At 41.1% G+C, this 17792-nt stretch overlaps 1 protein-coding gene across 5 annotated transcripts in view; it reads right to left on the bottom strand.

Annotated features, from left to right (window-relative positions):
• The window catches only part of ksr1b (kinase suppressor of ras 1b), a 43290-nt gene that overhangs the window by 23922 nt on the left and 1576 nt on the right, over nt 1–17792 (bottom strand). For 4 of the 5 annotated variants that reach the window (XM_072691914.1, XM_072691917.1, XM_072691915.1 and 1 more), the window contains exon 2: nt 5573–5713. In XM_072691914.1, the coding sequence (XP_072548015.1) occupies nt 5573–5713 (141 nt within the window). Of the gene's footprint in view, nt 1–3487; nt 3548–5572; nt 5714–17792 lie in introns of those variants that run through there. The other variant, XM_072691919.1, reaches the window with a different exon arrangement.

The raw sequence follows: 17792 nt of genomic DNA, 5'->3' as shown, positions 1-17792 counted from the left end.
GGGAGGTTGGTTTAGTCCTGTTAGAGCAGGCACCAAGTATTTCTGCCTGGCTGATCACTTTGTGCTGCGAATGAATGACTGGACCCATAAAAGGCCGGTAAAGAGAGGAAAAGGAGAGAAGGTTGAGGAAGTTGAGGCTTTGGGTGAGATAGACTCACTCTGTTCTTCTCTTCCTTAAGCGGGAGACCCTTTCCTCTTTAAATTGACAGGATGCGAGTGCTGAAAAAAACATGTGTGTGAATGGTTTAGACTGGTCGACCTGTAATAACATCAGTTCCAGCCTTTGCAGAAGCTTCACAGTTACCTATCAATCAGTGGTCCACTAACAAATGCATTCGTTCATAGAAACTGTTGCCAGGTTGGTCAAGCTTACATAACATTGACAGGAATCCCATTCAATCCAATTTAGACTGCACAACACAACACAGTTGTGAGTTAAAGTGTTTACATGCTTCACTAATGAGACAAACCCTGTTGTTGTAGCTAGTTAAAACTTGCCAGGTAGAAACTCCACATTTGCAACCCTGCTAACAGTAACAATCATGACAAGAAAATTCATCTGGCTTATCCAGGGGCGCCATATGGGGGGGGGGGGGACAGGGACCCCTAACGATGTATTAACGATGAGTGTTTTGGCAAAATTTGTGTGAGTTGTGGGACCTAGTGTACTATCTCTTCATGGGGCCCAAGATCCCTGGCAGCGCCCCTGGGCGTATCCTAATGCAAAATACATTCCCCCGAAGCTAACTGACAAATTATGAGTTATGCGCAATAATTTCTCATGATCAAAAATATGATTTTGCTTGATAAATGTTTGTTAAATTATATGTAAAGCTTGCCTAACTTCACAACGGAGGGAAAGCATTAGTGGGCAGAGCGGGAGGAAGGTCAAACACTCTTTATTGCGTTCTCTTCATGACAAGACGACAAACACAGACCCTACTGAACTACAAATTTAAACTCTGAAGCAGAGAGATTCACTGCTGTAATTTAAATCCAAGATTAAGTTTTGAATAGTGGCTGAAAGTTGTCCCCTAGTGACCTCTCTTAATATCCTGAACTAACACTGAGCAACAGCAAATCCAATTCATATTCAGGAGGTACCACTGATGAGTCAGAGAAAAGGAGCGAGAGAGAGAGAGAGAGAGAGAGAGAGAGAGAGAGAGAGAGAGAGAGAGCGAGAGAGCGAGAGAGCGAGTGAGCGAGAGCGATAGAGATGAGAATCCAAATGACGTCTTTGTAACAGCTTTCTTTCATTTCCCAGAATGTGGCGTAATGCACTGTGTCCTTACTAAAGCTACATGGAGAAACGACCTTACAAGAACTGTGCAATGACAGCTTGCTCAAAACTGTACTTGTTCAGACAATATGAAGAGCGCAACATTCATCTGGCCTTTCACTACAGTACACATAGCTGGACTGTACACACATAATTTAAGACTGATATAAGTCTTTATTGTTACATTAGCTTTAGTGATGAGTGGTACTGCTAAAATTCAACATGATGATATTTTCTACATTTAAAACAGTATAATATACTGTATATCGTCGCTATTATTAAAAATAAGCAATTTTAGAGCGTTTCTGTTAAATCCAGAGCAGTTACAGGCATCACACAATGGAGAAAACTAAAAACGGACAAACATATTTGGTGTGTGTGTGTATATATATACACATACATACATACATACATACATACATACATATACACACACACACACACACACACACACACACACACACACACACAACATATAAATATGGTAATATTCTGTTAACTGACTGAATATTCTGTGAACTCATTGCAAATTAGGCAATAAACCAATCAAACAAGGACAGTTTTAAGACAGTTCAACACAACTAATATAAGAAGTGCTTTCTCCAAACTCAACACACAATGCCACTTGTAATGATGACTGTAGTCTCCAAATTATTCAATCCCTTCAGGACAAGCATCTTTAGTACTTATTAGAACGTCCTTTTGCTGTTATGACCTGCTGCAAATGTGATGAACAACCAGAAATCAGCTTCTAACAGCGTTTCTGAGGAATCTTAGCCCATTCCTCATGGGCAATGGCCTCCAGTTTACCCACATTCTTTGGTTTGCTCCTCCAACTGTTTTCTTCAAATCCCACTAAAATTTTTCTATGGGGTTCAAGACTGTGACCAGCACTCCAGAATCTTCCAGGACTTTTTCTGAAACCAAGCCTTGGTGATGTATACTTGTCCTGGAATCACTGTCCTTTTGGAAGGTATAAGGACACCCGAGCTTCATCTTCCTCCCAGAAGGCATAGCGTTTTACCACATGCCGCAGCTTTCCAGTGCCAGAAGAAGCAAGTCAGCCCAAGGGCCACCGCCATGCTTCACTATAGGCAGGGTGTTCTTCTCGGTGTATGCTTCATTCTTCCTCCTCGGGACATAGACTTAAAACGTTTTTGCTCCGCAAAAGTTTTCGGGCCTATGGAAGAGTGGTTGCAGCACACAAACCCATAAATATTGACCCAGAGGCCACTGCTCATGAGAAGAAAAAAAAAAATCATCCATCAATACTTGCCAGACAACCCTGTAGTGTTGTGTGATACATACATACATAGCCATTCAAACTAAAAATTAAAAAATTAAAAAATCTATATACACTATGATTCTTGCATATCTATATACACTAGCATTTTTTTAATGCCAGAATCTTCTATGTTTAGCTTTGCTGTTCAGGACAAATTTATTGTCAAATTTGTCTGCAACCAGTTTGATGTCATATTATATAGTAATCACTGAATTCAAGCTTTTGAAAGGTAGCAAAAAAAACAAACAAAAAAAAAAAACAGCTGAAGCACAGAGGTAATTCCTGGTGGAACAAAGATGGGAAACCACTGTCTTTGTACTTACATAGAGCTTATACACTCACACACAGCACATTTTCCTAAACTACCCAATCATGCAAATTCCTCTTCAGAGAGCTAGCCTAATCTTGTCTGCCTAGCAGGGCATTCCTCTGTGCTTCCTGTGAAAACATCAGCGCAGCTGGCTTTAGGCTTTCACACACTGCACATGAGCTAGGCTGTGTCTGCAGAGACTGCCAGCATTTGTCCTGCTCACAGTGGCCTGGGACAGACAGCGGTCCTCAGTGTGTGGCACCACATTGGGCCTCGGCTGCAGCCCCCGGCCACAAGCACACATTCCTGCACTATGAATCACACTGCGTGGAGACCGCAGATAATTAATAGCCTTTGTTGAGCTTTAAAAAAAGAGAGAAAAAAAACCCAAAAACAAAAACACAAACAAGACAAGCTGACACCACTTTAACACAGAGAGTCCAGAGAACACACAACTAAATAAGCACTTAAAGACAACATACACCAGAAGAGAGACTAGAAGGAAATAAATACACACACACTCAAGCTGCAGCACATACAGAGCTAATGACATGCCCTCACCATGAATCTTCAACCATCTCCTAACAGGCAAATTTCAGTCCGCAGTTCTTACCCTCCGGTCCTCTGCACTCTATCTCTCTCTCAGTCTCTTCCACACTGCACGTTTATTCTGTTTGTTTCTGTTCAGAAGTTTCTGTTTACCTCTAAACAAAAGGTAAACAAGGTTGGATGTTCCTCTGTCTGAGTGGAATCCTGTTCTGGCCAGTTGGCTGCGTGTGTGTATGTAGGCAATGGAGCCAACGACAGAGGGAGGGGGGGTAAAAATAGAGTGAGTGGAGTGAGTAGGACAGAGAGGCTGAGTCGGCACATTCTGGGATTAGGAGTCGGATCGGGTGAGTAAGAGTGAGTGTGTGTGTGTTTGGGACACGGAGCCCACGGCAGCCTGGAAATGACAGAGCGATCTTCACACAGCTATACAGCAATATATCTCTGTTCTACACAGTCTACACATTTTGCTTGGGAAATTCATTTCAGTTAGTGGTGGACAAAACATCATGATACTTGACCCCATCATGCTACATGATAATTATTTTTCATTTTTAAGAGTTACAATCATTCATCACAGTGCAATACAACTGGAGGACCAGCATTCTGAACAACTATGCAACTGGTAATTATAAACAGTGATCTTTAAGTAGTGGCAACACCCATGCTATGCTCAAAAAACACTGTCATTTATCATGATCATGTTATCATTTGGTCAAATTACCTACCCAAATGTGAGTCTCACTATATAATTATGATTTAAAGCAGCATTTTGTAGCAGTTGTACCTTCAAATAACAACTTTATAATTATTTTGGTAGTACACTGACTTGTAATATGGAGAATGTAATGGGAAGAAATGCTGTCTGCCTACCCCCTGGTTCAGGCTCTCCCGCTGTGTCAACTCACCAACATTTGTCACAATCCTTGTAACTCCCTTGTCTTTCTGTCCTTTACGTTTTCTTTCTCTCTCTTTCCCATGTTTTGAGACGCCCTCCGAAGATTGTTCTGACCCTTCTAAGATGTTGCATACCCAAAGTCACAGTTGTGTAAGGTCTGGTAATATCACTCTACTGCCTCAGTCCACATGCTTCTTTTGCTTCAGATGCCAGTTCGATGAACAAATGCATGTTTCTATAACAGTCCACAGGAGGGTGATCATAGCATGATTTGTATTTCCGGTGTCATGACCGGATCCTATCCCCCCCGGACACATCCTATCCCCTCTGACGTCATCTTACAGAAGAACCATTTAGGACCCAATACTTGGGTCAGCCGACGAAGCTAGCCGAGCTGGTCCACCCCTTCAACTGTATTAGCCATCATGCTGCCAGTCACGTTGCCTGTATGTTATATCTAGTGGCTGTTTGTTTGTTTTTTGCTTTATTATTTTATTTGGATTTATTTATCTGCTGATCTTGCACAAGGCTAGCTTGATAGCAGATAGCAAGTGAACAATAACTAGCTTTCCTTGTTGGTATCCGCTTTATAGCAACACTAATATTATATATTTGCATAGCAACACTAATATTATATAATTTAACTTGCTAATATGTGATTCACATTTAATAAAAAAAGTTAAATAGCAACGCTTTATTGGGATAAAAACGTCTCAGTAATAATCAGTAAATATCTTTCAATACATTTTAATCTGGCATGTAAGTATGTCAGCCGTGCACGATTTTAACCAATGGAAGGAGGTGGAGTAAGGGTGGGTCAATTGAGGTACATGTGAGTGGTGGTTGGTTCAAATCAGTGCTAAAGGAGTCTAAAGGCCTGGGGGGAGAAGCTGTTGTAGAGTCTGGCAGTGAAGGCCTAGACACTCAGCCAGACGGTGAAGTGTGGTCATCCACAAATACCATATGTGGTGTAAACATCCATGATGTAGGAAGAAAGAAACTTCCATAATCTTAGCTGTCCTCACTATCCGCATTGGGCATGGTGACCTCAGGTGAACTTAGCTGCTGCATAGCATCCAATTCAAACAGCAATGCTTTCCCTTTATTCCTATTTATCCCAATTTGCTCTGTAGAGTATATATAGAATATAGAAACTCTTGAGTGTGCAACTCTTGAGTGTGTCAGAAATACAGGCATGTAGTGGACAGGACATCAACAGTCAATGGTACAGAGATACAAAACCACACAAAATACCTGTATGACCTCAGGCCTGACGTTGACGGTGTAAAGCCAGTCCACAAGGTGTGGGTACGAGTCGAGGGCCAGCGATCGCTCACACGCTGGAACTCTCTGCTTACACTGCAGCTGCTTAGTGATGTACTTCAACAGTCTCACCTACAGGGGGAGCACACACACAAAACACAGAAGAGCACTTACTGAACACTGCACTTTTCTTCTCTCATCTACATGTTCAGAAATGGCAACGTTTTAACCTAAAAATCAATCATACTCTGTTACATTCATCCTTCTCCTGCATACTGGACTGTGGCAGCACAGATGCGTACCTTTCTGGATCCTTCCTATCCAAAGAGTGCATGTGCCATTTATATTGAAGCTAAATGTGATGTAATGAAATCTCATCACGCTACACTACGATGAGCCAGTTATAGTCAGTAATGCAGTAACCAAAGTGAACCTAGTCCTGAAAACTGGCACACTTGAACATCTCCAGATTAAGACTAGAAACCAAGTGTATTGCTGTATCCAGTATAAATAGTAGGGGCTCAAATAGTAAGGCTGAAGAAGTGACACTGGGGCATAGGAGGAGGGGGTTTCGCAAAAATAAAAAGTGAGACCATTTTGCTTTGAAATGACTCAATAGTCAATTACACGCTATGGACGATATACCAGTAAGGCCTGGCGTCAAGACACAAATGTGTTAATGCAACCGATACAGGGAGAGTTTTCTGTCGACAATGTCTGTGTATGCAAACAAGCCCTGCACGCAAAATGCAAAGAGAGCGGTGAGGCCCAGAGCTGAGGAAATCCCCACAAATTACTTCACTGTCAAAGGTGGGCGAAGCTACTGTTGCTCTGTTTCTGCAAGCTTGCGTGTGTGTTTGTGCCTCTGAGAGACACAGAACTATATATATGGTTAGTCATGTGAAAATGGATTAATAGAAGAACAGCTTTCTTTAGGTTTTCTAAAGGAACAACACACATCAGCAGCTTTTGTTTTACTTTGAAAAACCTTATACAGGTGTACTACTAGGACCTGAGATCCATATGTGTAGTGAACACAAGAAACCACCTGCTCAAACTACGGTCATACAGTTCTTTGTCAGCCACTTCACTTGGATAAGGCACTGACCAATAGAAAAGAGGCACCCTGGAGCAGTCAGAAATGAGCCTATCATGTGCTAGACGGGTCTGTGGCGTATGGGGGCGGACAAGTTATTCTAGACGATTCTAGGGGGGCCTGTGACTTAGAGGGGTCCTAAAACTGCGTATATTGGCAGAATTTAAGAATTGTTCATCCTTAGCAGCGATCCTAGGGGCAAATAGCTCCCCAGCACTGGGTTGTGGAGCATGCTGATCATCCAATCATGCTTTTCATGTTCCTGTGGTTGAATGCAATCAAAATCCAGACAGCAATGTTCCAGAATCTAATGCAAAGAGGATTTTGAAAGAAACACTGAATGAGATTCACAAACATTTGGCTTATCTCATGAAGAGGCACCATGAAGATTGCAGGTTAGCTATGACTAACACTTGAACAAACTGGGAGAAAATGAATTTAAAAATTTCCAGAACCAACACACCGCCTCCCAACCAGTCTATCACTACTGTGTTCTGTTGAACATGCCATGCAGCTGTCTAACAACTCGTCTGAGAAGCCTATTGTGTCTCATTCTTCATTTACAAGCACACAGAGCTCTCTATAAATAGCCAGGAGTTATTATGAGTGAGCCTGTCCTGTCATTCTCATGGGAGTTTCTGCTCTGTAGTCATGGCAACTCAGCGTGGCTGGAACACTGGGGCAGCCGGCAGGCCGAATCCTCCGTGACATCACGCTGACGCCAGATCAACCACAGACTGAAGGACAGCGGTATCTACTACAGTCTACAGCAATCTACCAGCAATCAGAGCTACCCATCGTTCTAACTCAAAGCAGCCCAAGATACCACACACACACACACACACACACACACACACACACACACACACACACACACACACACACACACAGACACAGACACAGACACAGACACAGACACAGACACAGACACAGACACAGACACGGTTTGCCTGCTGACAAAGTTCATCAACATCTGTTCTTACAGCATGAACACAGTCTGTGGACCAGTCGCTGGCACCAGCTTATAGTGTCTGAGCTGACCAGCTTATAGCTCAAGTTTAACATTAGTCAACCTAAAATCAAACCTGATGTTTTTACCTTGTTAGTTTTTTTTTTATATTTTAAAGTAACATTATGTGGCATTTTTATCTTAAAACAACAGCCTCAAAATCACTGTGATACTCCACTCACCTGTAATAGGAATACCGTCTCACCTGTTGCACTGATTGGGGGGAGCCCAGGAGCAGGACAATCAACTAAACCCACACCGGTACTTTCACAATCCCATTTCTCATATATACTCCCAACCTGAACCACACGTTCAATATCACATGACAAGCACCCAACTTAACACACACCAGCATGTTCAATGTTATTCAATATGCTCCAAACTTAACCCACACACTCAATGTCACATGACATGCCCCCTTTACACTTAACACTTAACACACACTAGATTGTTCAGATCACACATTTCTCAATCAAATATATTATCTTATATCTATATCTATAATGGATCTATAGTATCCATTTGCATCACAGCTGGAACCATATCATATCGTATTGTAACAACCAAGCCAGCTTGTGGCTAGAGAGTTAAATCGAGACTCCATAAAGCACAGTTTTGCTTTCAAATATTGCACTTTTATAATGCAAAAACTGCACTGAATTGCACAATTGAATTGTGTTGAACCGTTAGTTACCCCTCTAATTAGCTTTCTTTCACTCAAGATTTAGTTTGAATGAAAGAAAACACATTTTGCACCCAGTAAAGTGGTCCTATTGATCCCTTGACAGCCTGCATATGCCCCTGGCTTGCTGCATGATCCTGACACAGGGAAGCAACATATTACTTTCTTCCTCACACCTGCTGCTAACCTGCTTTCAGCAGAGCTTCCGCAAGGCAGCACTGTCCTACAGCATTGTGAAGGAGAGGAGAGGAGTAGCATTAAAGTTTCAGCAGTTGTGGAGCAGGAGGAGGAGGCACGCTGCTTGCTTGTAAGAATGCCCCCAGGCTGATTTAATGCACTGCTCGTCTACGAGTGAACCTCAAACACAGTGGGTGTTAGTTTGCACCAGACACGGCCTGGCACACCGCACAGGGGCTGTTGCTGTATTCAGTGACTATCTCCCGCTTCATCTGCCTTCTCTGTTACACCTCTCAAGGGGCAGTGAGCGGCTGGGGTATTCATATGCGCCTGCTTAACTTAAAAGCCTGTTTGACAATAATCTGTCCGAGCTTCTCCAGGCCAACAGAACGCAGCCAGCCTAGAGTCTGCTGGAGCAGCGGCCCTACACAAAAGCACAAAAGAAGCTGTCTGCTTGATCAGTTAGGGGAGGTTAAGAGGCGAGGCTACAAAGCACACTACTGATGGTATCCGTTACTGCAGATCCACAGTCTATCTGTGCAAATAGAGCGTGGCAAAAGCTGGCATTCACTTAATCATAATGGCTCCCAACTGATCGGTGGTGAGGTCATTCAGAATGGAGCGTGCTCCTGCCGTAAGGGTATACAGCACACAGCCATTAAAGGGACACTGGGTTGTGTAGTGCAACGGCAACTCTTCATTGAGTTAGTAGGCCATGCTGCTGGGTATGGCGCAGCAAAGAAGGACTGTCAAATGAGCCTAAAGAAAAAAAATCGGTCCTCGCCATGATAACAGTCAGTCTGAAAGCGGTCTGATTTGATCGGAGAGATTTCAACACATGGAAGAAACGTCATAGTTGTAATAGCTGATGAGAGTAATTGTAGACAATGGTGGCTCAAGTTACTGCATGTCAGACTGCGATAGCTGTACATGCACTACTCCAGATTACAAGGAAGCCATTCCTATTGTTTAGCAATACCAGAATAGCATCACGGAAAATACTAGATATGCACATTGCAGTAGTATGCAAAGGTTTTAACATCCCTGTTGAAATGACACTTTTTGTTGAGTAAAAATAAGATCTCTACAGGTTAACAAACCTAAAATACATCATTTCTCTGCACATTTCAGAGCACAGTTTCTATTTAATTGCTTTTGTATGAGTGTAACCATACACTTATTTTTTTTATAGGATATTTTTAAGTAAACCATAACTGCACATTAAAACGCAGAAGTGCAGAAGAGTGTTCCGTAGTAGAGGGACACATGTTACTGGACCCAGGGTGTCCAAACTTTTAAATAGAACCGTTTTAATTAGCTTAATATATACTGTGTACACACACAAAAGCCCAGGTATGCACTGGACCTTTCAAAAAAGGTTTAAGTGAAGATTAAGAGAGATTTTATACATAGAAAATTATTCCTCATTATGTCCGCATTATAAAACGCGTCTGAGCTTTAGTTTAAAGCTTAGATCTGATCTGAAGATTCTTGCATACTGCTAGGGCTGGGCAAAACATAATATATATGATAATATATATGATAATATAATATGATAAATATCATGATTTGCGGTATTTGCGGTATATCACCAGTACCATAATGGCCCCCCGAATGGAGCGTGCTGCTGACGTAAAGGTATGGAGCACACGACCATTACAGGGATACCGGGTTGTGTAGTGTGACTTCAACTACTTATTGAGTTAGTAGGCCATCGTCAGTACTTTTTAGTGCAGTGCAGTGCAGTGTGTGAAATGCAGAGTAAAAGGGATTTATACTCATCATTAAAAAATTGTCACAGTACCAACACTTTCTAATGCAGCAAAATAACTGTCTGTCATCTCTATGCTCTCCACTTTCAATTCGGACTTCTCACCACTATTTCTGTCTTCTACAAAAAATAAAACCCATGATCTGGGGAAAAGAGCAGAAAAAAAAGCGACAAAGCCATCGAAGAGACTGGTAGAGGAAAGAAAGAGAAACGAAAGGGGAAAGAAATGAGAAAAAGAGCTGCAGAGAAAACCACATGGGGATTTCCTGATACGAACAAACAGTTGGTCTAGAGGCCCATGCTCTCCTCCACCTGATTGGCCTCCGAAGCCTGTGTTAACTTTCCTTCCACAGAGAGTGTAAATATACACTGAAAACCACTTTGAATTCAAACCCTCACTGCCCTGAACAATAGCCTACATTCCTACAAAACCAAACCTCGAACATTAAAGGGATTCCTCCCCCATATTTAAGCTGCCTCTGACTGGGGGATATTTATAGACTTCAACATTGCAATGCATTGTCAACACAGTCATCCCTGATTAAAGAGTTTAAAAAAAAAACTGGTCCTGTGTGCATTCTAAAGGCAATTACGGCTGACGCAGAACTCTAGGGCACAAGACTCTTCTTGACAAACTCAGGTTTAAAACAGTTAACACCCACAGAGACTATGCCAAAACTAATAGGGCAGCAGTTACAGGTAAACAGGATTTGCAAGGTAATCAGCTGACATAGGTAAAGCATATCCTTGTCGACTTACAAAACAGGGACAGTCATTTTAGTCAATCAGACTAAGAGTTCTGCTCCATGGTTTTAAAAAAGGGGGAAAGAGAAAGATGATACTGTCACAGTCATATCAAAATATTTGGTTCGTTTTTAATTTCATGTTTCAAATGAAAAATGGGGGGTTTTGTTATGACACTTAAAAAAATTACACAAACACACAACAATTGATTTACAAATGTCAGAGCATGGAAACATACGTAAATGAACGTCTTCTGTTGTCATCGAAAAAAGGGAACAGTCTTTTAAGAGGACACGCAGCTTCATCTACAGGCTAACTCAGCAATTTTAATTCAAGCCCACTCGATATCAATACTGATTTTACAGGGCTAAGAATTCCAGAAGTCATGAATATTTATAATTTAGGTTTAAAATGTTATACTCTAATCATTAAGGATAGACAGCGCTCTACTGCCGGACTTCCAGTTCTGAAATGCAGGCGTAGGAGTAAGTCACATGTGCAAGTCATAAGCAAGTCTCAAGTCTTAACCTTCCAAAATCAAGCAGGTCCCAAGTTACTGTCCATGCCAAGTCGAGCCGAGTCCCTGCTAGAAGTAAGATAAGTCTCAAGTCATGAATACCAAGTCGATTGTAAGTGTTATTCGAACCATACTCTAGAAGACTTGTGGAAGACTCTCTGAATATACTTTTAAAAAGACTAAAGTCCGACACTCTCTCACATCTAAAAATAACGCCATTACTCACATTTGTAGTCACGGATTATGATTTTGAAAAGACAGAGAATCTTGCTGGGTTACTATTTGCAAGACTTTTATTAGTTTCCTTTTGAGATCATTTCCCTTTATTTAATTATTTTATTAAATGTAATTTTATTATTTCCCTATTATTTTAGTTATTTATTTTACAAGCCCTCCCCAGAGTCTCCTCTACGTCTTGCCCACCCGCCAGAAATGTTCCTGTAGCTGCACGTGCAACTCTAGCAGGACCCCCCGTGGGTTTATTCTGCCATTTGATAGTGAAAATCACCAAAAGTTGTTTAAGGTAAGGCCGGTATTAGTCAAGCAAGGTAGAAACTCACCGCCTCATCTTAAATAACAAAAATTACAGAAGTACTAAAATGAGAATTGAGGGCTGATGCTAATATAAGACAAAGTCAAGCTGACAAATTATTTATTGATAGAGAAAAGTTGCCAAAACAACTGCCCTATTGCAAAAAAGCAACTGAACTCTTAGTTTCACAATGAACCAATTACCCCAACCATACACACCCAGGCTTCATTACCAGCGTAGCTGAATCTAAACAATACTCAAAAATAATATTTTCAGCGACATGAGGAAGACTAAACCGTCTTAGGAAGCAGCACATAATGGTGCAATCAAACAGAATTCCAGAATTGATAAGAGAAATCTATAGATCATATAATCCTCTAAAAAGGGATACAATGCCATTTCTCCACTTCATGATATTTTATAATAGTGATCAACAGTAGCGGTGTTCCCAGAAGCGGTCCTCCCAGAACACAGCAACACCCTATCCAGGAACTCACAAAACATCATTCATGACTCCAGCGCTAGAAAGACACAGAGCACAAATGGTATCAATGGGAGAGTTGCAAGGATGAAAAAACACTTGCTAACCAAGACAAACATAATGGCACGTTTCACATTTACCAGAAACACCACAATGACCCCCAAGCCTTTTGGAATAATTTTCAGTAGACGCATGAGTCCAAAGTGCTTCTCACAACATATACCATATTATACCACAATATACACAATATTATACCAACAGTCAAACATGGTGATGGTAGTGTCATTGTGTGGGACGTGTTGCTGATTCAGGGCCTGGGTGATTTTCCACAATTGCCAGAAACATGACTTCTGCTTTCTACCACAAAATCCTGCAAGACAAAGTCTGGTCATCAATCCATCAACTGGAGATCGAGCTCCCCTTGTCTCATAAAACATTTTGTGTGAGAAACAAATACATTCCAAAATAAGCAAAAATAGGAGGATATCAGAAAGCAACGTGCTTTCAAACACAGAGCCAAGTGAGCAACTCGAACAGCTTATATAATCGTTTATTAATCGTGATCAACGATCGTTTTAACGTGATACTGATTTGAAGAAGTCATATCGCCCATCAGGTAGGGGCAAATGCTTTTTCATGCCACTGCAGGCTTAATCTAGATCTGGGAAACTGGCCCATGCAGTTCTAAATGAAAAGACGCCTGAATAAATAGTGACTTAAGTGTGACCTGTGTGTTTACTTACTACAGCGTTTACTTACTACAAAGTAAGTAAACCTTCAACAATGCTAGTCTGTGATCCAACACAATGGAACAGAAGGTTTGGGTTTGCTCTCACTCTCTGGAAGCCAGATACACCATGTTTACGATAATACATCAGAGACTGTAATTAAAAAAAGGCAGGCTGGAAATAGCTCACAAATTAGATAGTAAAACGTATCTTAAGGAGAGAGACACTCTAGATATATTCACAAAGAGACTCTGCCTTGTCTACAGATATCAGTTACCGACTGCAAGGTGTAGTCCAAGATAAAGAGATTAGAAATATATGACACAGTCGGACTGCAATGCAAAAGGAGGCGAACTTCTTCTAACTCCACCAGACTGTCACTACAACCAGCTTCCCATGATTGGGTGGGGAGGAAAGCATCCACTGGAGAAAACTGCAAAAGATTAACTTCATACAGCAACACTAAAAAGCGCCTACAATACCACTGTCTGAGAGACTTTACAGGACCTTGACCTATCCATGAACTTCCTGCTTCTGATTGTCTGGGTCTGTTTACAAGAAATGTCAAAATCTAGTTCCCACAAACTGCCTTTTAAACTACAGAGATGCACAGAAATTCAAATTAAGCTATTAATCACACTGCTAGACATGTGCGAATCTTACCCTTTTATATAAAACAAATGAGAGACCGCACCACTACGGGTCAGCAGGCCTAGGGCAGAACACACGCTCTTAATGTGTGAATGTGAAGAACCTTTTAAAAGGTGACGTAAAGGTATTTTAGCAATGAAAAGGTTTTTCACACCCACACAATAAGAGAGGAGGTTCTGGCGTAGGCCTGCTGACCCATATTGGTACAATCTATTCTTTTCTATTATTATATGGTTCTTTATGGAGCTAAAAGTGGTTCTTCTAGGTTCTTGCTCAACACCCCTTTTTTGTGCAGGAGAACTTCAGTCAATAAGCGGTCACTGTCAAAAGAAACCTTATCTCTCAGTATCTAACATGCAAAACACAAAACTCTTGTTTCTCTGTAACCTCAGACTGAAGCATTAATATTTTCACAGCCCTTCAAACGTTTTCTAACACTTGGCTATGTCATCATGAATCCCCACCTCTGCTCATCATAAACCAAAAAAACACCAGCTGTTACCTCAGTTTGCAGCTGCATGCACACGCTCACATACATACAGCCTAATTCCTGAATTCTGTGCCTCCTGTACTACCAGAATTTCAATCCCTTCCTCCAGTGCTGGTGTCAATGCGGTGTAGCAGGAGGCAAGTTACCATCCTAACAAATCAGATGGATAAAATCACGCCCCGCCCACAATTTCCCACCAACTAATACATCAAATTACTAAAGGAAAATGTGTACTGCTTTCCACTCACACTGACATTAACACAAGTTATGGAAAGTATCATTTAGTTCAAGTGATTATGGAGCATTTCCATTTGTCCATTCATACATCATTCACACACTATAAAGGACTACTGGCTTTTTTTGAATAGACAAAACAACAAAATTAAGAGATTTTTAAACCGCAGTTATTACGTGTCCTACCTCATCACTGCCCAACTGCAACGTGGCTATACACAGCTGTTGAGGAGAACGGTACACAGAAGAGCATCTATACAAAGAAACACTGCTCTTCTAGTGCAGGTATGCTTCTAACGACCTGCATATTGCAAAGTTCTGGAAATGCCACCCTCAAAATCAGCTCAAGACCAGGAATAGGTTGAAGGTCTTCACACCCAGAACGGACTGACTTACTTAGCCCGCGATGTAAAACATGATGACACACACTCGAGATAAACCACATTTATGCCCCCACTGACTCATCTACCATCACTCATCACACTAGTAATGGGAAGAATACACACATGACCGAATATGGCGCAAGTGCAGATGCACAAACGTGGGACGATAAAAATCAAACCATCAAACCATCATAGTATAAAACGCTGAGCGCAACTGTCCCTGTTTCAGCAAGACTCATGCGGTTATGAACCAGTTTGATCCTGATCAATTTTCCAGCGGTGGCCTAACAGGAGGAAGAAACTCAACACCTGTTCCTTGTTATGCAACACGTGGCTGAGAAACAGCTGCTGCTGTCCAGGCCTGCATCAGCTCCATGATGTCAGCTCCCTGATACAGAGACATACAGAGATGATGCACTCGTCCATTTTTCATTTAATGAATCCATATTTTGACAGCTTTTGATGTATGATGTATGTCTCATTTAAAAAACAGTCCAGAGTAAACACTCCTTTTAACTTCAAAACAAATGGGCGAGGCTAAACTAGGCCGACTAGTCGGACATATGTAATCGCGTTGGTTTTCTTCGGGACATTGAACACTTTTAGCAACTTAATTTACATATTTGAACTGTACAGTACAAACCTTGAACGCTTTCTAAACATTTAATAGGATAGAAACATACATTATGTGCAAGTTGATGTCATTTACAAAAATGGCTCTCGAACCCATCCTTTACAGCAATCTTGTAGTTTCTACTATGGCATTGCCTCAAGGAACCCTTTTTGGTTCCATGTGACACCCTTATTTCTAAAAGTGTACTACAAAAAGTGGCCTACTACTCCAATGCCCATGAAAACAACTGTCAGAAAGTGCTTGATGGAGCCGAACTCTCTAGGCTAATTCCAGAAGCCTAAACAAGTCGCTGTTGGGCGAATGAACTATAAGAGCTCCTCAAGCTCCTAACGGATATTCGGCTCTCTTCGGAGGATTCAGACAAATCCTTTGTGTTCCTATTATTAGGTTTTCTACACAGTCTGTCTGACATCCTTTTATTATTAGCTCCACATTTCTCCCAGCTTTCCTTTACTAATTGACATCATTTTTTGTTCTTTTTTAGCATCTAACTCTGACATGTGCACAGGGTAAAGACAGACAGCTAAATATAGCAAGAGTAGCACACTGTGAAGACACTCTGACGGCCAGAGATTCTCATTTACCAACCACAATCATTTCAATCATTTCTTCAGCGCCTGAATCATCCCCATCTCGAAAAAACAGACAAACAGATGAGCCACACTTTGACTGTCCGCAAGACTACTAAAACTGAGAAAAATGCATGATAATTAGCATGATTGCTATTTAGCGGAGTGTCTCTGTCATTTGCTTTGAGCGAGGGCTATTTCTAAATCTGAACTGTGAGAGAAAAGCACTTTGAGTGAGTTAGAGCGTCGGTACCACAAGTCTGAGACAGAAGACCAGCAAAGAGTCATGGGAACTTGACTTCCACTTGAGAGGGGCTGGAAAAGTCTGTCTGAAAAGCATAACAATATGACAAAAGCAATAGACAAAAGTGGTTAGTGCCTGTAAAGAGGCAAAGAGGAGTAACAGTGAGTTTCCATTAACATCTTACTATTTATAGAATAAACAGCCTTTCATTACAAGAGAGACACATGTTTATGATTTGCCTCTAGGGGTGATAAATGATATCAGAATATGCTGTTTAGAGTATATTGTTACCATCAGAACTTCTAGAGTGCTGAACAACTATATGTATCATAAATATATATGACCAACAGAACAGTGGCTAGTAACTCCAGTAACGGCACAGTAAGGGCTGCTTTATATTTCTAGAAGACGCACACAAACATATTTGCGTCTAGACTAGGGATGCACCGATCTGATATTAGGATTGTATATCAGTCCTGATATGAAAAAAAATTGGCTGGATCGGGTATGAGATAATTAGGGTTTCTATGGAAACGATCCTTTCACTTTAAGACTGCACTACATGTTAGCAATGTTCGATTACTGCTTGTGTGTTTGGTTATTTATTCTCAGATATTTATTCTCAGGTTCAGCTGCAAGATTATTTTTTTTATTTTTTTATTATTTTTTTATTAACTACTGCTTACACTAAATATTTAAAAATAAGTGATTACTGTTTGTGTGTTTCAACAACGGATGAACAGTGGCTTCTGCAGGGGACAGTCCTGACAAGCCATATATATGTTTGAATTTGACCAGATACTGTCCTTAAAATATTGAGCATGTAACAGCCAAGCATGACCTTACACAGCAATGCTTAACAAAGAAACCCTGTCATTTGCTTTGAATGTAGTTTTTAATTTGTGTGTTAGTCTCACTAACATGATGCTAATCTCTGCTAGCCTGGTAATAACGATTTGCCTGTTACATTAGCATCAAGCTAACAGGCATTTAATTGTTACTTAATCTTCAAAGCAAAGATATAGACTTAGCTGCCCCAAGCATACCTACTGTCTCTTGGCCTTCTATAGAAAGTAGATATGTAAACAAATGGAGTGACTGTAAGCACAGAGGTGTCGACTTGGAATACAGTGTCGAGAACCCACACCTTCTAGCTCTCGTTTCACATCAGGGAAGGGTTTACACGGTGCTGCAGTGTACCTGTGCCTCATTAGAAACAGTACACAGTCTCAACTGACATAGGCTTCTCTTGTTTGAAAATGCAGACGG

Source organism: Salminus brasiliensis, chromosome 11, assembly GCF_030463535.1.
Source record: "Salminus brasiliensis chromosome 11, fSalBra1.hap2, whole genome shotgun sequence".
NCBI lineage: Eukaryota > Metazoa > Chordata > Actinopteri > Characiformes > Bryconidae > Salminus > Salminus brasiliensis.
Note: the sequence above shows the minus strand (reverse complement) of the source record. Positions and strands in the feature narration are given on the sequence as shown.